Source organism: Myotis nattereri (genome assembly GCF_964212035.1).
Source record: "Myotis nattereri genome assembly, chromosome: 2".
Lineage (NCBI taxonomy): Eukaryota > Metazoa > Chordata > Mammalia > Chiroptera > Vespertilionidae > Myotis > Myotis nattereri.
Window position 1 is genome coordinate 167,776,544 of NC_138076.1, and position 25,929 is coordinate 167,802,472.

Consider the following 25,929-nt stretch of genomic DNA (forward strand, 5'->3'; position numbering starts at 1 on the left):
TGGATAATCATTTAAAATAGAGCTCCCAGACTGGATACAATATTTCATATACAGCCTAATCAAAAGTACAATAGAACCTCCCGTAGTTCATAATATTGTTCCATTACTGCAGACTATAATAGCCTGACATTTTCAGTGCCCACAACACTGCTGACTCATGTGGGCGTTTACTGAAATTCCTGTCCTTTTCATTCCTTTGCCCCCAATCTGTTTTTATACAAGTAGGTAGCACTTATACACAGCTTTCTCACCTGTAAGTTTCCTGTCCTCCCTCCTCAAGCAGGCCCGATGGTGGAACTAAGGAACGAAGCACAGTGACAGAGTTTATCCTAGTGGGCTTTGAGCAGAGCTCCCTTTCCATTCAGGATTTTCTCATTGCCCTCTTTCTAGTCCTCTACAAGCCTGGCCATGGCCATGAAGGGCCTCATCATTTTCATGGCCTGGACAGACCCTGTCTTAGCCCCAAGTATATCTTCCTTGGCCACCTATCCTTCCTGCTTCATCACCACCCCCATCCCACAGATGCTGGTCCACCTGGTGGTCAAGAATCATACTCTCTCCTTTGCCACCTACTTGACCCAAATGTATCTGGTTATTGGCGTGGGTGTAGCTGAGGGCATCCTCTTGGCTGTTATGACCTATGATTGTTGTGTTGCTATCTGCTCTGCACTCAGTTATGCCCAGATCATGAGCTAGCAGGTCTGTGTGAAACTGGTGAGTATTGCCTGGTTCTTTGGGCTGATCAATGGCATACTGCTTGATTATGTGACATTTCATGGCCCATTTTGTAGAGACAACTACATAAAAAACCTTTTCTTGTGGAGATCCCTCTGTTTAATCTGAAGATGATCTTTGCCTATGCCATCATGGTGCTGTTCAGCCCAGTGGCGCTCACTGTCATCTCCTATGCCCGCATCCTGACCTCCATCCTTGGCAGAGCCTCCTCCTTAGGTCAGGGGAAGACCTTCTTTTACTTGCACCTCCCATCTAACTGTGGTCATCTTTTTCTACACCTTGGCCATGTTCTCTTACATGAAACCCCACCGCACACACAACCTTGACAAAGACAAGTTTTTCTCCCTCCTCTACACCATCACGACCCCCATGTGCAACCCCATCATCTACGATTTTTGAAACAAGGAAATGAAGGGGGCCATGGTGAGGGCCTCTGGGAGGACCAGCCTGGCCCAGGCAGAGTCTGTCTAGCTGGAAGACCGTGGAGGGGAAACTCCCTCCTTTAGCCCTGACAGGAAGGTAACTCTCCAATGCTGAAAGGCTCCAAGAAAGAACATTCATAGCTTCCTTTCTGCTAGCATCAGACCTGGAAGAACCTAATGATGTCTAATGCTCCTCTACCAGATTTCATTTCAAGCATTGTTTTCTCTTGGACTTTCCTCAGGAGAATTTGAGAATTTCCTGAGGTTTTTTCTTCTTCTAAGTTCTCCAATAGGATCTGATAAATACATAAGTGCACTTAATTCCATTTCACTGTATTTGGATAGTACTTTGACATGCTATTCCCAGCCTGCATTTTGCATATACATTTAGGAGTAGACTTTTTTTCTCTTTCAATTTATCACTTCAGTCTGCTTTTCTTTCTCACATCCAATCTCATATCCTGAATATTCTCTCATCTACCCTGCTCCTATATGAGAAAAATAGGGGAAGAACTAAGAAAAAGAGAATTAGGGGACAGACTTGACATTAAGAAAGGCCAGTTAGAGAAAAGAAGAAAAAGAAAAACTAGGGGTCACCAGCTCGAAGGCTATCTTCTTGCCTCCACTAGCCCCTGAGAGAGAACGTGTGGCGGCATTAAATTGCCAATACTGCATTCAACTTATTTATGCTTGTGTGTTGTTGGGGAAGGGCAAGTGGGAGAGGCCAGTGTGTCTAAATCCTTTAGTTTCTTTAAGTAATTTATTTATGCTTGATATTTCCCTTTACATCCAAGTGTTAAGTGTCTCTAACAAGCTTCTCAGACTACCTGTTTCCCTGTTATTCATACCCCAAATTAACTCCCGTCTCCCTACTGCCTTCCTTTTGCTCAATCATCTTTCATGTCATTCCAACTCAATTCTATCCCACCTTACCTCCTCATCTTAAATGGATCCATTTCATTCCCTGTACTTTAAAGAATATCTCTCTACGTGACCTCCAGCATTGAAGAAGCCTATCTATTTGCAGCCCTGACCTCTCTGGTTTCCTCTAGTTTCTCTCCTTAACCAAACCTAGCATCCCTTCAGGGAGTATTACGTTCTCAGCTGTTCTCTTTCTTTGAAAACTACATCTTTCTCATGCTCCCTTCAAAAACAGTTAGGAAAGAAAAGGGAATAGTCCTGTTCTTTATTTTCTGGCACCACTTCCATAAGATGAATGCACCTCATTTAGGATGCCCTCAAATAGATGTACTACCCTATCCGCATCCTCATATCACATACTACCCTCTGCATTGACTTAAAGCAGTACCTTTATTCCACAAAGCTTTATCTTTTGAGTCCAAATTGGTGAATCTCTAGATATCAGAGGATATGTGAGGAACAGAGCTGACATTAAGTTGATTTCTTAGAGAGGTGGAAGAAATGAGACATCACTGTAATTGAGAAGAAACAATAAGCACAGAACCTAAAGATTTCCATTATCCAAGAAAAATTACACCAGGCAAGGTTAAATAGGCAAGAAAGGCTTAAGACTATTGCAATAGGAGATTGAACTCAACTCTTCTGGGGAAATTTTTAGAGCTCTCTGTATATGGGGGGGGGGGGGGGAGAGGCGGGGGGTTCTTAGGCCACCTGTGTGTGATGATTGATCTTACCTAAAGGAAAAGTAAGTTCACAGGAGGTTTTTTCAAAATTTGGAGCAAGGTGCCCACTGAAGTTAGGCTCTCACCCTCCCACAGAGACTAGGAAATTGGCGTGCTATCTTCCTTGAGGATTACATTTCAAAGGAATGGTCCCCAGTCCTTGAGAAAGACATTCCCTGGGTCTCAAAACTAGTAAGAGGCTTTTAAGGAGACTTGTATACATTTCAACGGATCATAGAAGGGATTTGCAATGACTGTGTAAGTAAATGCTCTGAGGAAAGGGAGGTCAGGAGCCCATAGTCAAGACGAAACCTGTCTGAAGTTTAGTCACATGGAAAGGAGGATGTTACTAAGAACTTGGTCACCATGGAGAACCAAAGAGGTGCTTACTCTTCCCCCTTGGATCTCAGCTTCTTCTTCAAGATTGAAAATTCCTGTCTCAACGAGCCTTTAAAAGAAAAAGGTGAAGAAAGAAAAATAGAGTATAGGAAAAGGAAAAGAGGTGGTCTTTAAAAAATTTTATGAGAAATAATTTCATAGCATACATTTGCCAGGCTTTGTTTTATGTTGGCATCATAAACAAGACACAGGTCTAACTTTCAAGCTCCAAGTCTAATAGAGTAGACAAAGACAACCGTAATACTAAGGCAAATGTTATGAGGCCTACACAAAGTACATGGGGGGGGGGGGGATAATGACAGCAGCTTACATTTATTAATCACTTACGTTCTAACAGCTTTACATTTAATCGTAACAAAACGCTCCAAGTACTAACATTACCTTCATTTTGAGACGCAAAACTGAGGCTCACAGAGGCATTTCAAAGGGCACCGCTGCAATTCTAACTGGGGCAGCCGTTCCAAACCTGGCACTCCTAAGGAGGTAATCGAATAACTGCCCCGAAAAATGGGGCCGGCTTTGTACCAATAAGGTGATATTAGAACCAAGCCTTAAAGAATAAGCAGTGAATTTTAAGGTGGAAAATTGGGGAATAGGGGTTAGAAGCCGGGGACGAGAACTGCCTGGTTCGTCCTTAAAATGTTGCATTCGAGGTGGATGGTGGTGGAGGAGAGGGGGTGAATAGGGACGGGGGTGCTGGAAAATCAGGCTTTGTGACCTACAACTTCTCAAGGGCGAGCACTTTCGGGTTCAAGGTCCTGGACCCCCGCCATACAGGAACGGACACCGGGGCGGGGCGGGGGTGGGGGTGGGGGGTGTCAGCTCGCGCAGGGGAAGCCGCTGCCCTGGACGCCTCTCCCTTGCCCCAGCAGCTGCCCCTGTTCCAGGCCCCGGGAGATACACAAAGAGCCCACAAGGGTGGGAAAACCCATGCAATAAAAAACTGGAAGCTACCCTGAAAGGCGCGTCCCTTCGCAGTCCCTTTTCATCCCCACGACCCGAGCTACCCAAACTACCCAAGAGGCGGTGGGCCCTGACCCAGTTACAACCCGGAGAGGAGAGGACGCTGTCTGCGCTAGGCATCTACGGCCAATCAGCCTTGCACGGCCTCTCGGATCACCGCCGTGGCAACCAATGGGAGCCTTCTCCTTGGCCGCCCCGCCCGGGCGGAATGCGCTACCCCGACCACCTCAGGGAAACCAGCTATTTTGGGAGCCTGGGCAGTCACCCTCCCCCGTGGCAGAGCGGACACCGGGCTTGGGATCCCCCCCGCCCCCTCCCCCCGGAGTGGAATTGTTGAAATGCCCGGCCCCTTTGGCGGAGGATGGGATGGGATGGGGCGGAGCAAGGCTGGAGGCCAGCCTGAGCAGAGATCTTGCCAACACATCGAGTCACCATAGCTCCCAACCTTGTCTACGGATCCCTGGCCTAGCTCTTTCCAGGAGATAGCGCCCCTTATAGCGAATTATGTAATTGTTGGGTGCCTCTTCCCTCTTTCGGATAACAGAATGTCCCTTGAGCTTCCCTACCGCCCCCTGCCGGTTATCCACTCCACAAAGCCTTCCTGGACCCCTTCCCCTTTCTGGGTTCTTGAGTTCCCTTCAGAACCTGTGGGTTGTCCTACCACTGTACTCCTGTTACTTCTCTTGTCTTCCCCACTAGTTTGTTTCATCTTTTAGTCCTTAGCACAGTATCTGGCCATAGGAGGCGCTGTAGCGCTACTTCTTTAATGAAGCCTTAAGCCAAATAAAAGCAAAACTGTTCCCACAGAAGTGGAGAGGGAGTGTCCAGAGCCCTGAACCCTCAAGGAAGCCCTTGAGGAACCTATTATTAGTGACTTCAGCAGAAATACATAGAAATATAGTTTACCCAGGACATAAAAATTAAACATGTAGAACCTCTAGGAGCACTCTTAAAAATCTCATCTTTTTGGACTTCCAGTCTTATTTTCTTTTCCAGTCTAAAGACCTAGATATCTGTTTGCCTCCTCAGGTTAATTCCTTACCCTCTTCATCTAGCTCTGGGCTTGAGAGGCTGACCTGCATGGATCATGTTAACAGATTCCCTTATCTCTGGCCTTCTGTTGGGTTCCATCAATGAGTAGCAGTGGCCAAAGATCAAAAGGCTGGAGTAGTATGAGGTTGGGTATTTAATCCTCTGTTTCTTTCCCTGTGGGGATTGTGGCAAGCTCACTTGCGTCCCTTTAGCTAAGATCTCAGCTCCTGTCAGCTGGCCCTCTTTGCCTAATTCTCCTAAGTATTTCTAAGTTCTGGAACCACCATCTCCCATTACCTGTGTTTGGAAGGTGTGAGACCAGACTCTAGGGTTACCACAGCTCAGGTAAAAATTATGGGAAATGAACCCAACCTAGGATAGCTCTCTCTGTCTAAGTTCTGGAACCACCATCTCCTAAGACCTTCTCAGGCTTAGTTTCCCTAACATGAGATTTAGGGTAGTAGTGTATCCCTGGTGTGATTTTCCTACCCCCTGCCCACACCTTTGTAAAGAATCCTTTGTTAAACTCTCCTCAAACTATCCTAATTTGAGCATGCCATCTGTTTCCTGGGAATATCCTTAGACAGGACATTCTCTGTTACTGAGGTAATGGAAACGGTTATCTCAGATGGAATTGTTTGGAAGGCTACATGATGTAGGAGAAAGAGCACCGGCTTTCAAGTTAGACAAAACTGTGTCTCATGTCATTCATTCATTTGGCAAAAGTTCCACAATCCAATTAGCTGTGGTGGACATTTTAGAGAATGTTACGGCACACAGCCCATTCTCCAAGAAACCTCTTCTCCTACGACAGGGGTGAGCCCTGGCAACCAAGTTAGTACCATGAGATGCCACCCTCCACCAACACCACAATCAATGCAAGTAAGCTGGATCAATTAAGTCCTCTTTCCTGGGAATCTGGAATTGGTATGCAGTGGGGGTAGTCATTCCTGGGCTGGAACAGGCAGACACTCAAGCTATGGAGCAGTTATCTTTTTCTATGTATGCAAAAAAGCAAAAAACGTTGGCAGGCAAGAAAAATAGGTTGAAGTCAGAGGGCAGAGGGAAGCAGAAAAGACCATATCTCCAAAGAGCCTGAGATAATGGCTGCCCTGGTTTCAGTCAGCCTGGGCGACCCAGCTGCATTCTTGCTTTTGGGTTTTGTGAGATAAACTTACATCCTTACAATAAACTTTTTTTCCTCCATGGGTTTTTATTTCTTGCAACCAAACAATCTTAACTAAGATAATATCTACCTCAATGTGGTTTTGAGGATTAAATTAGATAAAGGGTTTCAAACATCTAAATCAGCGCCTCCAAAAAGTTACTTTCTCCCTTCCAATTGTAAACAGCACCTCATGTGCCCATACTTATCTGTCCTTTGTACTTCTTATTGGGAATAACAAACCCATTTCGCTGTCAGTATTTTTGCAAGTTTTCCTCATTCCCGTTTTCCCTCTTCTAAAGTGCTATTCTATTCAGGTTCTATTTGTGTTTGTGTTGCTATGCTATTTTGAACATTTTGTACCTCAAAGGATTGAGATAATCATACTCTTCAGTTCATGACACACCATCATTGGTCCCTGCAAGGAAAGGCCCTCTTGTTTTATGTCTTCATTTCTTTTTCTTTTTAATCTTTATACCCTTTATCTCCACTCCCATCACCACTGCCCCCCCCACAAGAGGCAATTTTCCTATGTGCTTCATGTGTTATTTCTGTTTAAATATGTCCTCAGAAAAGTTTAGTAGGCATCTATTTTCAAATGTATTCCAAGCTATGTCTCATTCTTAGTTTTTTTCACTAAGTACTCATTTTCATCTCCATCCCTACTGCCAGATGCTGACATTCAATCTGTTCCTTCACATTGATATCTAGTATTCCATGATGTACACTCATCACCTGGTACCCACCCACGCCTCCAGTGATGAGCACACACATTGCCTCCATCTCCACGGCACTACAAATAACCCTGCAAGAGCATCCTTGTATTGGCCCCTTCTGAATTTGTAAATAATTTGTTTTGTATTACGTAGGAAAGGCATTGCTTGGCTCTGGTGCAGTGGTTCTCAATCTTCCTAATCCCGCGACCCTTTAATACAGTTCCTCATGTTGTGGTGACCTCCAATTTCATTGTTACAAATTGAACATAATTAAAGCATAGTGATTAATCACAAAAACAATATGTAATTATATATGTGTTTTCCGATGGTCTTAGGTGACCCCTGTGAAAGGGTGGACCCCCGAAGGGGTCGCGACCCACAGGTTGAGAACCGCTGCTCTAGTGTATGAATCTTTTTAATGTGCCCAAATAATGCCAGATTGCTTTCCAGAAGTGGTGGAACCAGTCTTCAACAGTACAAGATTCTATATTTCCACATTCCTGAAAACATTTGTAATGATCTAGATTTCTAATTTTGTTGTAAATTGATATCTCATTATTGGTTTAATTTGCATTTGATTACTAATGGTTTTGATTAAATTTCCATTGCATATTAGCTTTTTCCTATTCTATAAGTTGCCTGTTGATTTATTTTGCACTTTTTTTTTTCGATTGAGTTGGTGTCTTTTTCCTGTTCAACTGCAGGAGTTCCATGTATATTCTAGGATGATGTTACATATTTGTCAGTTTTAGACAAAGCAAATATTTTCTTTATTCTACCATCTGCTTACTAGCATTGTCTCTGGTTCCTTTAACAGAATATAAATCTTTGTTTTGTAATCAAATTCCTCAGTTTTGCCTTTTGGTTGGTGCTTTTGAAAGTGTTGAAATATGTCCACTACACTCTTAGATATGCCTGTATCTGCCTGGCATCTCTAAATCTGAGTTCATTGGAGAGGTCCCTGTAGTCATTCCATCCACTCCTCCTCATTGGATGCCAACGTAATTGCACTAACTGAATTTCAATTTTAAAAAAAATATATTTTATTGATTTTTTTACAGAGAAGAAGAGAGAGGGATAGAGAGTTAGAAACATCGATGAGAGAGAAACATCGATCAGCTGCCTCCTGCACACCCCCTACTGGGGCTGTGCCCGCAACCAAGGTACATGCCCTTGACTGGAACCGAACCTGGGACCTTTCTGTCCGCAGGCCGACGCTCTGTCCACTGAGCCAAACTGGTCAGGGCTGAATTTCATTTTTAAAAAAATATATTTTATTGATTTGTTACAGAGAGGAAGGGAGAGGGATAGAGAGTTAGAAACATCGATGAGAGAGAAACATCGCTCAGCTGCCTCCTGTACACCCCCCACTGGGGATGCACCCGCAACCAAGGTACATGCCCTTGTCCGGAATCGAACCTGGGACCCTTCAGTCCACAGGCTGATGCTCTATCCACTGAGCCAAACCAGTTAGGGCTGAATTTCATTTTTAAGAGAATCCCATCTTCCTTGAGCCTTTCCCCCCGTAGAGTTTCAGGCTATGAAAATTATATCTTTTAACTCTTTGAAGTCAGTCTTCTTGTATCTGTCACCTTATCCCCTTGACTATCAGGAAGAACCAAAATGGCATAGTTACTTTCTCTCAAGATTTTCCTCACTCCCATTTTACTGATCAATTCCATCTTATGGGTCAGAATTAGATCCAGAATTGCAGCTCCGCTCTGCCATCCTTTTCCTTCTGAAGGATTATATACATTAAATCAATGCTCCCTTCACTCCTAGAACTTGGCTTTGCACTAATTTCATCTGTTTGTTCCTGGGATCTATAATCCAGCTTATGTTTTGCAGATTCTAACAGATTTTTACAATGATATAACTTCTTCTCTTTTATCTTCACCTAAATAATTCCTTTCTAGTTTCCACTCTCAAGGATATATAATCCCATATAAGACTCTTTGTGATGTAATGTGCTACTCTGACTTTCCTTCCATTATTTTCTTTTGTTTTTATTTTATTCCTCCTACTTACTTACTTCTGTCGCTTTCCTTCCTTTCCTCCCTGCCCTTTTCCCTTTTCTTTTTAAATTTTGGACATGCTGAGTGCAAGGGCTGACTTTTTGTAGATCACAGCAAAGAAGCTGCTCTGTCTCAGAAGAAAGTTCCCCCCAAACATATGGCGTGTGCCACACAATCCTCAATTCTTTCCCGGTCTACATAAGAACCCAGGTCTGTTTCTCTGGAACAATGTACAGCATCTTTTTTCATTGCATGTTTCAGGCATGACTCCCATCCTTCCAAGTTTCTTTATTTCTGTGAGTTTTTATTTTCTCATTATATAAAGTCTCAAGTTCTATTTGTTTCTTTCTGTAGTCTGTGCAGTGGTATAGAGGCGATAAGTACTTTTTCTCCCCAACCTCTTTCTACTTACTTTTTTCCAGAGAATTACAGGATACCACCTCTGCTGCTGCTTTTCTCCCAATGTCATACTTGATGTCTTCTGTAGCATAAAATTTTGTGGAGTTTTTCAGCATTTTTTAAACTTTTGTCCTCTCCATTTCATCTTGTCATCCCCACCTCGTGGTCCCCAGTACACACACACACCATTCCCATTTTAATATTAAAGTGCTTTTAATTTCGTTAACAGTGCTAACAGAAAACAATATTCTGAAAAGCACTCTGTCCCAACTCAGGGCAGGTACCACGATTTATTGGAGTCTGCCCCAGTGCCTCATCCCTCTCCTGAGACAGTAGGCAGGTGGTAAATATTTGCTGGCGGATTGACTCATTCATGGTTCCCTTCTAGGATGTCTTTTATCACCATGCTTGTAAGAATTGTTTGTCTGCTCTAAAAGAAATGTTGGCTTTCCCTTTTCATTCCCAAAGCTGAATCCAAGCCACCCTAAGCTTTCCTTAGCATACTGTAACCACTTCTAGCAGAGTAAGGTGCCGTACCATTTAATAGGAGGGGAACCCACTGATCTATGTAATTCAGACAGAGTTCTGGTCCTAATGCTGTCATCAACTACGCAACCTTGGGTAAGTCACCCATCTATTAAATATATGCAATGAAATAATCACTGTAAATCCTCTTAGAAGAAGGCTATATTTTCAATAATATTATCATATATATATATATATATATATATATATATATATATATATATCTACTTTTAAATAAACTAATATAAATAAATTTCCCCCACCCAGGGAATTAAATGTGAGAGAAACTATTTTTCTTGGAGTAAGAGAAAGAATTTTTTCACTTTCTTGGAGGAGGCAGGAGGAAGAGAGTATAGGAAGGATAGGGTGAAAGAGCCTGTGAAAGGCATAAAGTCTTCAATGGGAACTTTCCTTGTGATCACTCCCCTCTCTTATTTTTAAAATTCAAGTCTACAGCAAAGCTTTAAAAATGCCTAGTAGGGTTATATTCCTTATTGAAACCAGTGAAAGGGCTGTTTCATGTGACCTAGAGATGGTAAGGAGTCAGCTGAGGCAGTTTGCATGGACTCAGGTGTGCATACAGAGGGAAACAAAAGCAAAACCAAACATGGGACATGGTAGAAATTGTATGAAATGCTGTGGAATTCCCAGATTTTGGAAATTGAATTTGGCCCAATTAATCAGATCTCTGAGATATGGGAAGTCTCTTCAGACATCTGAGTTATATATAAAATGGCTATATCAGCATCACTAAAGTTTCTTTCAGCAATGGCATTTTTGAAGATTCTAAGAGGTTTATTCCTAGCTCTAAAGTCTTGTAATTTTTCATTGATATATTTATGACTCAATTAAATACCTATTTTCTGTTTATGAGAAAGGTCCCTTGCTCATTTAATTGATTCCAGACATCCCCACCATCCACATTTTAACATCTCTGAAATGGGATGTGTCTTATAAATAATAATCAATTCAGCTTACAATTCTTGTTGGCCAAGCAGCAGTTATGACAGAGTTGTCATTCATTGCCTGTACATGCCTGGGCCTAGTTGTTATTCTATGTGGCATGATGAAAAATTATAATCTCTTGATGTTTCATTTAATTAACCATTTAAAGACCATTTGAAGGAATATTAGACTTGCTTCTTGTCTGAACATCTTCCTTGAACACTTTCTGGCAAGATTTAAAAAATCCCAGCTTTAAAACTCACAGAATAGGTGTTGTGGCCTGGAAGAAATTCCCAGAGAAAATAGTGGAGCTCTTTCTAAGAAATGCTGCTTTATTAATACTGCTAGAGGCCTGGTGGGGTCCCACGGCCTGGCCTGCGGGATCAGGCCGAAACTGGCTCTCTGACATCCCCCAAGCGGATTGCTTGTGAGAGGGTGCAGGCCAGGCTGAGGGACCCCACTGGTGCATGATCAGCCTGGGAGGGACCTTGGGAGGGCCCCAGGGCGTGTCCAGCCCCATCTAGCCCGGTCCCAATAGGCTGGACCCAGCAGCAAGCTAACCTACCGGTCAGAGCGTCTACCCCTTGGTGGTCATTGCACATCATAGTGACTGGTCGAACTGTTGAACGATCGGTCGGACTCTTATAAGTACCAGGTGCTAACTGATTGCGCCACTGGAGCTCCAGTCGGTCTGACTCTTAGCATATTATGCTTTTATTATACAGGATAATGATCCAGAAAATATGAATGCATGGAGAAGTACAGATATCAACAACTCTGAATCAATAAGTAATTCAGAAGTGTTGGGCTCAATATAAGGAAATTATAAGAATACCATAGTGGCGTTCAGTTAAATTTATGTGCATTGTAGTGATAATAAAAATAAATCTGAATGAACTCTTAAATAGGAGTGAAATTGTAAAATATAATAAGAAAGCATAGTAATAGCTTAATTGGCAGTATTTTTTCCTTAATTTATTTTCTAAAATAGTGATGTGCCACACAATCAATGGTGCCTTAAAGTCAATAAAATAGGGCTTCAGAGACTATAAAAATGAGAAAAGCAGTTCCATCTCTCAAGATATTAATAATCTGGAAGGGGTAATAACAAGCACATAAAGAATAATAATTGTCCCCAAAAGAGGTACAAGCAAAAAGATTTGGGCATTTAAAGGAGGAAGAGATCACATTAGAAAAGGCTCCGTGAAGGAAGTGGCAGTTGAGAGGACCTCGAAGAACCGAAGAACGGGTAGGATTCCAACAGGCAGAGATGGAATGGAGTAGAAAGAATAAAGAGAATGAGCAAAAAATCAGATCAGAAAAGTGGGCATTTCTGGGAAATGGCGAATAGCATATTTGGACTACAGAGTTTGTTAACGTCTTTGGCTTTATAGACTTAAGAATTGGATGAAAGCTATGAACCCTATTCCTAGAAAGAAAAGCACACATTCATAATAAAAAGCCTTGAATGCTATTTCTGGGGCTTTCCTATTTCCAGGCAGCATAAAAGGGGGAAGAGGGAAAGCAGCCTGTCGGACACCCCCATGGGACGCTGGTGCCGGTGACCAAGGCCACAGAAGTCACTTTTCTGGATGAGAGATTTATTTCTGATGGCACTTGGGAAGACTAAGAGAAATAAAGTCAAGGGCTAGGGGGCCTCATCCAGTCCACTTATCCAGAGATTAAAAGAGCTGGGATATCCCTGGGAATCATTTACAGCTGATTGGATGATATGGGCTTCCAATTGATGAGACAGGGGCTAGAAAATGTACCTGGGAAATGAAATGTATGGCTAAAAGGTATGCCAGGCCTTACTAGAGAAGACTTTGACTTCCCCCAACCACTGAATTTTATATTTAATTCAGGATATAAAGGGGACATTTCTGAGAACGAATTCTCAGAGCTGTGTGTTTAGGAAGAATAATCTTTAGGATTATAGGTGTGTAAAAGTCTGGAGGAGACCAGTTTATTACAATTGGTTGTTATATTGTTCAAATACATTTTATTTATTTAACTAGAGGCCCAGTGCATAAAAATTTGTGCATTCGGGGGGAAGGGGGGGGGGTCCCTCAGCCTGGCCTGTGCCTTCTTGCAGTCTGGTACCCCTCGGGAGATAACGACCTGCTGGCTTAGGCCTGCTCCCGGGCGGCAGAGGGCAGGCCCAATCCCTAGGTGCAGCCCCTGGTTGGGTTCAGAGCAGGGCCGATTGGGGAGTTGGGGCGCCTTCCCCTGTCATGCACAGAGCAGGGCAGATTGGGAGGTTGGGATGCCACCCTCAGTCAAGCTCAGGGTAGGGCCGATTGGGGGGTTGGGGCACCGCCCCCTGTCACACTCAAGGCAGGGTCGATGGGGAGGTTGCGGCGCCACCCCCTGTCACGCACAGAGCAGGGCCCATCAGGGGGGTTGGGGCTCCGTACCCTGTCACGCACAGAGCAGGGTCAATCAAGGGGTTGGGGAGCTCCCCCCTGTCATGCACAGAGCAGGGCCGATCAGGGGGTTAAGGAGCTCCCCCCTGTCACTCACAGAGTAGGGCTGATAGGGGAGTTGGGGCACCGCCCCTTGTCACACTCAGGGCAGGGTGGATCAGGGGGTTGGGGCGCTGCCCTCTATCACCCACAGAGCAGGGCCGATCAGGTGGTTGGGGCGTCGCCACTGTCACACTCAGGGCAGGGCCGATGGGGAGGTTATGGCTCTACCCCGTCACACACAGAGCAGGGCCCGTGGGGGAAGGGGGATTTGGGGAGCCACACCCTGTCACACACAGAGCCGCAGGGCGATCAGGGGGTTGGGGAGCTCCCTCCTATCAGGCATGGAGCAGGGCTGATCAGGGGGTTGGGGCACCTTCCCCTGTCATGAACAGAGCAGGGCGGATAGGGAGGTTGTGGCCCTGCCCCCTGTTACACACAGAGCCGCAGGGCGATCAGGGGGTTTGGGCGCTGCCCCCTGTCACGCTGATCCCGGTGCCGGGAGGCCTCTTGGCTCCACTGATCCTGGTGCTGGGAGACATATTACCCTCTTACTATATAGGATAGAGGCCTGGTGCATGGGTGGGGCTGGCTGGTTTGCCCTGAAGGGTGTCCTGGATCAAGGTGGGGGTCCCCACTGGGGTGCCTGGCCAGCCTGGGTGAGGGGTGAGGGCTGTTTTCAGGCCGACTTAAGCTCCCAACTGCTCCTTTTTTTTCTTTTTCTTTTTTTATTCTGGGCAAGCTTTAGCTCTGGCTCCCTCTCTGAGGCTTCTGCTGAAAGAAGGTAGCTGGTTTGTTTCAGTTCTATAATCGAAACACTGTATAACTCCAGCTCTAAGATCCTGGCCTCGCTGAAAGCAGGTTTCTGGGGTTTTGTTTAGCTTCTATATTCATTACAATGTTTCTTAAACTGCAGGCTCAGAGGCTGGCAAAGCAGGTGGGGAGCCGTTGGTTTCCTCCGTCACTGAAGCAAGCAAACCTCATGTTAGTTTCAAGCTGCCTGGCTGCCAGCCGCCATGTTGGCTGGCAGTTAATTTGCATATCTTGCTGATTAGCCAATGGGAAGGGTAGCAGTCGTACGCTAATTACCATGTTTCTCTTTTATTAGATAGGATTTCCTCTTCTGTCCCCACCACCCACTACTTGGCTGACAGCCAGGCCTTTAGTAAGCATTTGGTAGTCCTCACTGAATTGAAAGGCATAAATTCACTTGGAGGGTCCCCTTGTAATGTTTCTGTTCTTCACCAGGTGGCACCATTACAGCATTATTTACAGAGCAGGCTTCCCTCACAGTGGTTCTCAACCTTCCTAATGCCGCGACTCTTTAATACAGTTCTTCATGTTGTGGTGACCCCCAACCATAAAATTATTTTTGTTGCTACTTCATAACTGTAATTTTGCTACTGTTATGAATTGTAGTGTAAATATCTGATATGCAGGATGTATTTTCATTGTTACAAATTGAACATAATTAAAGCATAGTGATTAATCACAAAAACAATATGTAATTATATATGTGTTTTCCGATGGTCTTAGGTGACCCCTGTGAAAGGGTCATTCGACCCCCAAAGGGGTCGCAACCCACAGGTTGAGAACCGCTGCTCTATGAGCACAGTGCTTCCAAGCAGAAAGGCAGTGCTTCTCTGAGGGAATTCACCTCTGGAAACATTCTAGAAGGGAGGGGGAGGGTGGAGAGGACAAAGGAGAGGGGAATGGTAGCTGGGATAAAAGAGTCAAGGACACTCTTTTTGCCCTATATCATTTTTTACTGTAGCTGAGTATCTTGGTTGAATTTCTATTCCTGGGCATGTAGATTGGGAAAGATGATTAGGAAAACCTGCCTTTTCAAAGATGCAAGCAGTTTTCTGTCTTGCAAGGAATATAGACGTAAATCTGTTTGGGAAAGAACTGTTCCTTATTTCTGAGAAAATTTCTGGGTAAGCCATTTCATTATACGTATCAAGCAGAGACCCTACTCTGTGGTGCTACTGAAGCCACACCTAACACTGCAGATTTAGCCTAGCCGGTGTGCCTCAGTGGTTGAGCATCAACCTGTGAACCAGAAGGTCATGGTTCAATTCTGGGTGAGGGCACTGGGCTCGATCCCCAGTAGGGAGTGTGCAGGAGGCAGCCATCGGTTGATGATTCTCTCTCATCATTGATGTTTCTATCTCTTTCTACTCCACCTTCCCTCTCTGAAATCAATTTTTAAAAATGTACTAAAAAATATATTTTTAAAAACCTGCAGATTTATGTAGGAGGGAAGTTTGCAAGTCTTTGAGCAATAACTGTTTCTCTAGAACAGATTTTCGTTGTACCAGGCTAGAGTTATAGCATATTTCTACATAGTTGTATGTGTTTGTGTTTTGAAACTGAGCTAACCCTGAGAGATTTCCCTTAGACCATTGAGAGACAGGAGTGCCAGAAACTGAAAGAACTCTGATGAATCACACTCCGTGTTCTGTTGGGCCCAGACATGAAGTGCAGCACAAAGCTATGGAGGGGACAATTTCCTCACTTCTATGTATCAGCAGTGCTCTGGCAGAGTGAAAGTATTAGAAGATCCTTAGCACATTCTAATGGGTGCCAATATAACTTGAATTTGTTTAGTAGGCTGTGAGTAATCAGATTCATGTGAACATTTCAATTCAGTGGAAACACTCTGGAGGCCACAGGAGGGAAGGGCGTATTGCCAGTTCAATACAGCACCAGTTCAGACAGAATCATTTCTTCTTTGGTATTTTTTGAGTAAAAAAAAAAAAAAGTTTCATTACCCTTTGGCTCAGTGATTCTTATTTTTAAATTTAATTCTTCTCTTTAATAATTAAGTTTAAATAATAGATCTTCTCTCTAGAGAGTTTTCATAATTACATGAGTTTTGCATTCAATTTCAAGGGGCTATGATCCCCTGAAGTTCAATAGTGACCCCATCCATGTGTCCCAGGCTAGGAATCACACCTGAAACTCACTAATTAGGACCATTCAAAGGAGAAATGCAAGAGGTGAGTGGGGAATAGGGAGGAAGGAGGAGGTGGGAGACCAACCTGTGCTGGATCCCTATTAGATGCTGGTGCAGGTGACCGAAGAAAGTGAAGACTTGCTTTTCCTGGGGAGATTTTTATTATCTGGACTTGGAAGGAATAGATGGAGAACTTCTAAGAGGCCCTGAGCTATGGAACTAATAACCTATTTATGACAGTGGGCATAGGAAGGGGAACCAAAATGGAGTCAAGGGTTACAGGGCTCAACCTGAACTTTGTACAGAGATTGATTCTATGCGGCCTTGAGATTCATGTTAGACTCTGAAGAATCTGAGTTACAGGGAACAAGAAAGGCACAAAAATAGAGCTGTGGCAGGGAGTGTCTGGGAGCATCAACATCTTCCTCTCAAGGGGTCTAAAAGGCCATCTTTTTGGTGTCATTACTGTATTATTCACTGGACTCTGAGAAGGGTCCCTAACCAAAACCTGAGCTGCAATTTCTTGTTCCAACTGAGAAGATAAAAATGTGACTAACAGAATCTCCTTTCCAGGACTCTTAGACTTCCGAAGAGCAATTAGCAACATGGTTCCAATCTAGGGTTCTTGATGTCTTGGTTTTGCCAAGTGCTAGCAGTGTGACCGTGAGCAAGTCTTGGAGCATGTTTCTGGAACTGTTAAGTGAAAATAATAGTAGTGCCTACTTCATATAGTGGTTGGGAGATAAAATTGGGCAGTGTCTAGCAGACAGTAAGGGCTTAATAAAGGATAGCTATCATTGTTGTTAATGGTACTAAATACTGGAATGTTAATAGGATCCCATTTCCAGCCTCTTCCCAGGGATACTTCCCCACTAATATACTTTAGCTGCCCTCCTTAAAGGCTCCAGCCCACACTCCCCAAACACTGTACAATTCGGGGTTTCCTCTGGTCATCCTGTGTGTACAGAACTAGCCCTGAAGACCTTTTCGGCCCATAATTGTATGACATTTGTGACAAAAAGGTCCATGTCAGAATCTTACTATCCCCTTTACTTGATGATCCTGAAGGATAAGAGTTCTTAAGATAAGAAAAAATTATACAGAGAACTTCTAGAACCTTCCCCAGGTAGTTTTGTTTTACCAGAAGAGTCAGTCATCACAGCCCCCTCTCCATTCCAAGAGAACTACATATAAGAAAACTAATATTTGCACAGAATTCCCAGGAGCCTTAGACATTTTCCTCCCCCCAAACTTTTTGTCCTAAGTCTCAGGCAATCATTCAGTGTCGGAACTGACATTCAAGCCCAGATCTGTGACTCCGGTGCGTTTTCCGCCTCTCCACAGCAACCAGCAGCAAGAAAACACACACACACACACACACACACACACACACACCAACCCAGCTCATCCTTCTAAATTTTGTTTGGGACAGCCTTGGGAAATCCCCATTGCCCAGGGAGCTGACTAGAGCTCATGTCAGTCTGCACTCCCTGGGGTAAGGCATTCCCCACTAGAGGCCTGAGGCAGTTATTGCAGTTTCCTTTGTGATGTGTCACTCTGCTCACAGAGATCCCCAGCAATCCCCCTCTCCAACCCTCCCATGAAACAGGCATCATGCCATTCGAGGACTCAGGGGCTAGGCGCTTCATTGAAAAGAGGTCTCTTGCACATCTGGAGTTCTGGCTACTAAAAATCGTTGTTGGTTTGGGAGTCTTAACACGTACCCTATCCTTTCCCAAACCAGTTGGAGGTCAACGTCCAGGATGGAAGGAAGAGCAAGTAGAGTGGGCAATGCCTGCCCTGACGAGGGCAGGTATGGTCAACTCCCTGGAATTAGAAGCAAGGAGAGAGGAGGGAAGGCATGGTCCCTGCAGTTCCCACTAAGCCCAACCCTGACATCCCCTTGGTACCAGTCAGCAAGGAGGGGGATGACGCCTCTTTATTAAGATTAACACCAAGAAAAGCATTGAGAAGGAATACACAGAGGAGGAGGAAGGGCACACAAAGTCACCACTGGGGGAGATGGGAGGGAGGCACATCAGTTAAGAACCTCAGGACAGCCACATGCTCCATGCCCTGGTTGTGGGGGGAAAGGGGGAAGGAGAGGGGAAAGCGCCATGACAGCCTGGGGCTCATAGAAGGGTCTGAAGCCCCCTGAACCTAACACCAGAGCCACAAGCCCTGCCCCTCAGGGCTCACATACTACTACACAAGTGGACACACATAACACACACAAGACATAATGGAGGCAAGACCGAGAGGCAGAGGGCAGGGACATATTGACAGGAAAAGGAACTGAAGTTAAGCGGGTGTAGCCAGGAGAGAGACAGTTTTTGGCTGTGGCCCCCAAAAGTCCCTCAGATGTCCCCTAAATCTGGGCTGTTGCTGAGCACCCCCGAGTCTCTGCCTGTGAACCGGCTCTTTGTTCTCGAAGTCCCAGCGAGTGGAAAAAGCAATTCCAGATGTAGTCAGCGACCAAGCAGGATCCGCTCTGCATGCAGAATCCTAGGGAGGCTGAGCTACTTCGTCTTCATGCACATTCGTAGCCAGCTCCCGCCAGCCCAGGGGCCCTGGGAACCCCATTCTCCTGGATTTCTAGGGCTGCAGTTCCCTCCTCAAGCTTCCTTTACCAATCAGCAGCCGCAAAGATCTGTGAGGGGAGAGGCTTCTGCAGAGCGCTGAATGTCTTGGATTTCAGAAGGGGAAATTTTCTGTTGCCAGAACAGAATACCCCAATTCTTTAATTTCTAGGTAAATCGTGGGAGACGATTTGCCATAGTCCTGGATAAGTCCTTTTTCAGAATAGAAAAAGCAGAGTTTTATTTACACAATTCAGGGGTTCTCCTGTTGGCTGGGGTGGGGGCGGAAGGACAGGGGAGGGGATGGATGGGAGTCCAGAGATGAGCGCATCCTCTCCCGGAACCTCACCTTTCTGCAGTTTGCTACGTCTCTCGCTGGGTTAGGCAGAAAGAATTCTCGATGCTCCCAAAGTCCTTCACCCTATAAATCCTTCCTCAAGGAGTGTCTCTCTCTCTCTCTCTCTCTCTCTGCCTGATCCACAGAGCAGCGGTCGGAGTGAAGCGTGCTGCACCGCGCTTGTTCAGTCCACTCGCGTCATGCACTCGGAAACCCAACGCCAGCTCGGGAAAGCGGTGCCCCTGGGAGTCCCCTCACAGGGAGGCCTCGCCCTCCAGCTGCAGCAGGGTAATATCGGGGAGATCCAGGGACTCCACAAGTGGCCCGTCCCCCCCAAGGAGACCAGCGCAGGGGCTGTCGGCGCGCTCAAAGGGACTCGTGGGTGTGGAGGAGCGGGGCATTTCCTTTTCTTCATCGTCGTCCTCCTCGTCCTCGGGGTCGCGATCCAGCAAACCGCTGTCCTCCATCCCAGGCGGAGGGGTCTCGGGCTCCTGGGGGGCGCCCGGGAAGCTCCCGTGGCCGCCGACCACGCCCAGGCCGCCCTGGCGGGGCGCAGTGGTCATGATCTGGCACATGGAGACGATGGCCCGCTGGTTGGCGCACACGTCGTCCGAGAGCACCTGGATGTGCGAGGCCTGCTCGTCCAGGGCCCCCCGCATGGCCCGCACGTCCTCAAACAGGGCCTGCAGCTGGGCCTTCAGGTGCTCCATGAGTTCCTTCATGCCGCCGTTGTACTCGCCCGAGATCACGTCCCCCACGGCCGGCACGGCGGACACCTCCAGAGGCGCCGGCAGGTCGCCGCCGTCCTTGGTCATGATCTCCAGCAGACCGTCCTCCATGGGGTGGCCGAGGCGGTGGTGGCCGCTCCGGGGCAGGTCCAGCCCGGCCTCCCGAGTGGGGCGGAGGGAGGGGAGAGGTCCCCGGAGGGACGGGGAGGAGCCGAGGTGAGAGGAGGCTGCCGAGAGGGGCGGGGAGCCGACGTGAGAAGGTGAATCCGGGCGGAGGGCGCGGCAGGATCCAGGAAGAGCCCGCGGGACGGGGACCGGACCGGGCGGCGTCCGTCCCGCTCACCCCGGGGCGAAAGCGCCTGCCCCGCCTCGCCTCTACGGCTGCGCCCGCGTCCGCGCGCCCTCTGGGCGCCACGAGCAGCCAGTGCTCGCTGAGTCCCTGGGTCACAGCAGCGTTTGCGAAGGGGCCGGGGCGAGGCCGAGACCCGCGGCGGGTCGGGTTCGGGACTCCCCTCGGCGATTAACCGCGAGTGTGGCTGGAGCGGCAGGGGCGGGTCTCCCAGCCGCGGATGCTCCCGTTTCCAAGGCGACGCATGGCACGTCAATGACGTGTGTCTCCAAGGCAAGCAGGAAGTGGAGGAGAAAGGGGCGCGTGGCTGGAAGCTGCAGTGGGCTCTGGTGTCTGAGCGAGCGGGTGGGGCGGGAGGGGAGAGGGCGCTGCAGCGGCCTCCGCTGAGGCTGGAAAGAGCGCGCGGCTGCAGTATTTATTAGGAAAGCAGGAGAGCCGTGCACTGCATACACCCGGGTCCGGAGAGGGGGGGCCCTCCCCGCGTTGGGGTGCTAGATACTGAGCGCGACTGCCCTGGTAGGCTTTTAACTTGCTCGGAATCCTTTCTCAGAGGATGGCGCTAGAGCCCAGTCTTGCTTCTCTGTCCTCCAGCGGTTGGGAGGAAAGCAGAGAGGGTAGAAAAGGGGACACGAAAAGGTCCAGATTGGAGCTGGAGCGGGGGGCGCGCTGGAGCCGAACCGCCCAGCCTTGGAGGTGCAGAAGCGGGGAGGGCACCCTGGGGGAGGGCACCCTGGAGGTTTCCGCCTCTGGGGTTTGTGCAGTAAATCAGCCCTCTCGCTGTAGATAGCACAGGAACAGAGAAAGGATGGGATTCCCTCCCGAATGAGACCTGAACACTCCTACCCAGGGTACTGAGGATTTTTCCTGGATGGTGAGACAAAGTACTTGAGTTTTGAGAATGAAAGCTCAGTTAATTTGGTCTCTTCCGGACCCTCTATCGCCATCAGGGAATCCCCAGCACCTAAAATAGTGCCTGGCACGTAGTGAGTGAATGCTAAATACAGTCGTTGAATGAATAACAAGAACTACTATGTCCCCTTCCTTCACCCACACATAGCGGACTTAGGAGACCTGAAGTCAATTTTGTTCCTGCCACTAAATTCAGAGACCTTGAATAAACTATTTTCCTGGTTTGTTAGGGGATTGGACTGGATAATTTTTAATATTATCTCTACTCTGAATAACTCTGCATCAGCTAACAGGTGAAAAGGAGAACTGTTGACAGTGTGTAGAAGGTGGATGTGTGTGTTGGGGGGCGGGAGGGGGGAGACTGTGTGTGAAGATAATTCCCCCTGGGCAGACCGGGTACCCAGGAAAAGGTACCTTTGTGACAACTCCTTTTCCTATTGAGGGGTGGAGCGGGAGGGATGAGGGAGGAAAAAGATCTGAATTTAACATATTTACAGATGACTTTAGATTGAAAAGCAAACAGCACTTGAGCAGCAGCATACTTACAAATTAATAGATTAGAGAAGCCAAGTGATCAGAAACCAAAAATGAAGTTCACAAGAAGAAATAACTCTGGGGAGGAGAAACAAATTGTATCACTCCCAGGCAAGGAAGAGCTGGTGTGAGCATCCTGTATACCAGTGGTTCAGGGATAGCAAGTGTGTTACCTTGGTTTCCCTGGTTGCATATTCTAGTGATGAGAAGACTGGCACGACTTGCAGGGTTTTCACCTGGGTCTGTTACTTCACATCTCTTGACCAGCACTTGACATGGATGATTTCATTTTGCCAGCTTCCTCACCCTTCAGGTGAGTCCCTGCCTTCGATCTACTAGGAGTGACCCTGTCCCCAGGATAGGGCCTACCATCTTAGCCTTCACCTTACATTAACCATGGCTAGATTATGCCATCATACAAGGCCCTTTGCCACTATTGTTGAGGGCACCATGTATGTCAAGGCTTTCAGGATAAGATAACATCATGCTGTCCAGAGGCACTAGCATGAAGCCCACTGGGAGTATAAGGGGTATGAGCCTCGAGAGAGGAAAAATTATTGGAGAAGCACGAAAGAACATGGGAAAGAAGTGCAGAGATCAAGGCGTGTGGCTGATCCAGTCGAGCTCCAGGTCAGACATTTGAGAGCCAAGGGTAGGTGGGAACTGGGGGAGTGGACTAGTAGCAGGACTTGAAAATATGAGGAGACAATTGGTGCATCGGATTCACAACCAGATTATTTTAGGAATTCTAGGTGAAAGTGGGACAAGGGAGAATAGGAGAAGGGTTTAGTCTCAGAAAAATAAGGGGGATAGATGCAGAGCGTGAAGCAGAACCCCATTAAGCTTGCTGGGTTACAAGGCCAAGCCCGCTAGATACCAATGCCCTAAGGTTTATTGAGTGGGTCCACTCCCACGCAAAAGGAGGCTGAATGGGCACTCTGGCCATGTCATTAAGAGTATTTACGCATACAAAGTATGCTATATAGCAAGGGAAAAAACCAACCTCTGCACACTCCTCTTCTGCTGTTTTTTTCCTATCCTTTGGGAATCACCTTGCGTTTCTAGTTCTTATTCCAGTCTCATGGGCCAAGCAGAAGAGACTCCATAGACATAGGTCTCCATCAGGTACACCTAGTTCCAAATATCACGTTCTCACGAAAATTAAGAGTCTTAGTAATCTCTACCATTTCCCTCTACCTGTTGTCTACCTTACCCCCAGTCTCGATTTTATATAATTTGTGTGATTTTTGCACTATAAATCCATCAATCATGATGAAGATGCTGGCTTAACTCATTTAGATAGATAATGCTGCATCTTAGGCCTCAATCCCAGACAATACTCCCCAGATTCAACTTTTATGAAGCTGAGTTGCCTTGAGGTCCAGTTCAGCATGATATCACATTCAAAAGAAACACAGGTAATAGCCAAAAAGAATTAAAAAGCAATTTAGATGTTTATTATAGTCTCTGGGAAAGTCCTACAGGGGTTTACATTCCTGGCATAGAGGCCAGCATCTTAAACTTCTCTGTTCATCTCACACGTTACGGTGTAGCAGTCTGCCATTCGGTTTCTTTCCCCCCAAACACCCCAAGCTTTCTCTCAAGCCTGGCCCTTGTTTTTCACTCCCCCCCTCCCTTCCCTTCTTGGATGTATTCTTTTTCTCTTCTGCAGGAAGAAACTCCTTGTCCTTGTTATAGCTCCTTTGATTCTGTCCCCATTCCCCTGATCTGCACAGCTATCAGTGACAGAGGGCCCTTCCTAGAGGGTAAGAAATGCTGAGAGGCTAAGAATGCTCATTGTTGTGGGTTTTGTCTGTTGCACATTAGACTAATGTTTCTCAGTATGAGAGGGTGATTTGCCTCTCATGTAGGTATGCCCATCTTTTTTGCTCATCTCCCTCACACTTATAAAGAGACGTGGTCCTGATAGTTTGCAAGGACCCTGCACCCTTATGAGCCTCAGACTGGAGAGACTGTCCACAGTCTCGAGAGACTCTAGTGTCTCAGAGACTTGGTCAGGAGTTGAGCCACATGCACACCCCTCACTTAAGGCTGGAACTGGTCTTTCAGTTGCTTGCTCTGTGCCCTCAAACTACTTTTAGGAGTCCTCAAAGACACTCCCCACCCTCATTTCTTTCTCTTCCATGTTAACTTTACTCAGAACAAGAATTCCAGGGAACCTTCCACCCTCTCATGCCATCTTATTTTCCACTGAAAATAATGTCATTCCAATTAACCTGTTCTGTTGATATTCACCCTGTCTTCCCTGTCCGCATTGCCCACTGCAATAGCTTCTCTTCTGTCAACACTTGCAGAGGCTCTTTCTCCTTTCAGTGCACGTTCGGTCATTTATCCTGTGCCATTCTGACTAGTTCCAGTCTAAGTGTCATTGGGTAATTGGCCACATACATAGGCATCCAGATTCTGGTGCAGGGCCTCTTGCATACTCCATCCTCTTCATATATTTTTTGCCCCCAGAAAGTTGCCAGCATCCTCATCAGACATTAATAATGCTATACCAGTCCAGCCAGCATGGCTCAGTGGTTGAGCATTGACCTATGAACCAGGAGATCACGGTTCAAGTCCCAGTCAGGGCACATGCCCAGGTTGTGGGCTTAAACCCCAGTGGGGAGCATGCAGGAGGCAGCCGATCAATGATTCTCTCTCGTCATTGATGTTTCTATCTCTCCCTTCCTTTCTGAAATCAATAATAATATATTTAAAAATAATCATAATAATACTACATCTGAGAACACTCATAATTTCTGGTACCATGGGGAAATTGTGCTTGATGCATTGCCTCTCCCAGAGTATCAGTTCAATTTAGAGAAAATTATGTCTAGGTATCTGGGCAGGATATGGACTATGGTGTCTGCCATAGACTTCCCTTCCATTTAGGAATTTTTAGAAATTTAGCATTCCTCAATATTGACTTGTTAGCTAGCTTCTGGGCCACTTCTCACCTGTCCTATCTTGAAGAAGTCTGGTAGTATTTTAAAGTAGAAATTCACACAACACTTTGTAGATCTCACTCTTACTAATACATCTATGTATGCTCTTCCATACCTCTCAGAGGCCCTAAAAATACATCAAAAGTGGTTTCTACCACATACCTTCTGCTATGAGGTGCTGTCCCCAAAATGTATATCTACATCTTCTAAGTGCTGCCGTGTAGTAAGGAAAAGGCCCTTTCCTCAACTTTTCCACCCAGACTCTGAAGCCCATGTTCCAAGAAGTCTTGCATGAAAACAGCTCTGTTTCCTGTGGGTCAGGCACCTATTCACAGTTTATAGGCACAATGCCTGCTTTGCTTGTTTGTTCATTGTCTTTCACTTTCCCACCTAAAGGCACAAGGATCCTCTGCACTCCAGAACTCCCTAGTCTCTTTACTTTGCTTTATTCTTTTCCACAACAATTATCAATGTCTGTTATGGTATATTTTTACTTGTTTGTTTATTGTCTTTTACCTCCAACTAGGGCAGTAATGGCGAACCTATGACATGCGTGTCAGAGGTGACACGCGAACTCATTTTTTTTGGTTGATGTTTCTTTGTTAAATGGCATTTAAATATATAAAATAAGTATCAAAAATATAAATCTTTGTTTTACTATGGTTGCAAATATCAAAAAAATTTCTATATGTGACATGGCACCAGAGTTAAGTTAGGGTTTTACAAAATGCTGACACGCCGAGCTCAAAAGGTTCGCCATCACTGAACTAGGGTATAAGATCCATTAGAGCAGTGGTTTGGCTTTGTTCACTGCCGTCTCTCCAGCACGTACAATAGTCCCAGGCACAATGGCTCAATGCATATTTGTTGAATGGATGGATGAATGAAGCCTGAGTCCATACCTAGAAAAAGAAACATTTTCTATAAGGACATGTAGTCTGCAGAGCTCCAACTCTTCCTTATCTTAACAGGGTTTTTTTTGTTTGTTTGTTTTTCAATCATCTACTTTGGTGATCTATGGCTTATGCTCACACAATTAAATGGCCCCTTTGGTGGCTTTTTATTTCAATAAAGGAATGCTTACTATAAAACACATGAAAGTCTCCGCCTCTTACAAACTACAAAGTAAAAACTCAAGGTCAGAGGACTGCATGCTCTC

General features: G+C 46.0%; 2 protein-coding genes across 2 annotated transcripts; one reads left to right on the top strand and one right to left on the bottom strand.

The window, feature by feature from the left end:
- Positions 1-288: 288 nt before the first annotated feature.
- Positions 289-1,206, top strand: OR10AD1 (olfactory receptor family 10 subfamily AD member 1; the record flags this gene model as incomplete). The annotated part of the gene is given in 7 exon segments (XM_081083997.1): positions 289-304; positions 307-398; positions 400-693; positions 697-810; positions 813-968; positions 970-1,131; positions 1,135-1,206. Coding segments are annotated over 7 exon segments (906 nt in total).
- A 17,099-nt stretch (positions 1,207-18,305) lies between these two features.
- CCDC184 (coiled-coil domain containing 184) lies at positions 18,306-20,392 on the bottom strand. Its single transcript, XM_081114779.1, has one exon. The coding sequence runs from the start codon at positions 20,136-20,138 to the stop codon at positions 19,554-19,556; it is 585 nt and encodes a 194-aa protein (XP_080970905.1). The 5' UTR covers positions 20,139-20,392; the 3' UTR covers positions 18,306-19,553.
- Positions 20,393-25,929: the final 5,537 nt, after the last annotated feature.

Excerpts from the sequence above, each read along its gene's own strand:
- CCDC184 (XM_081114779.1), bottom strand. The coding sequence starts at position 20,138 with ATGGAGGACGGTCTGCTGGAGATCATGACCAAGGACGGCGGCGACCTG.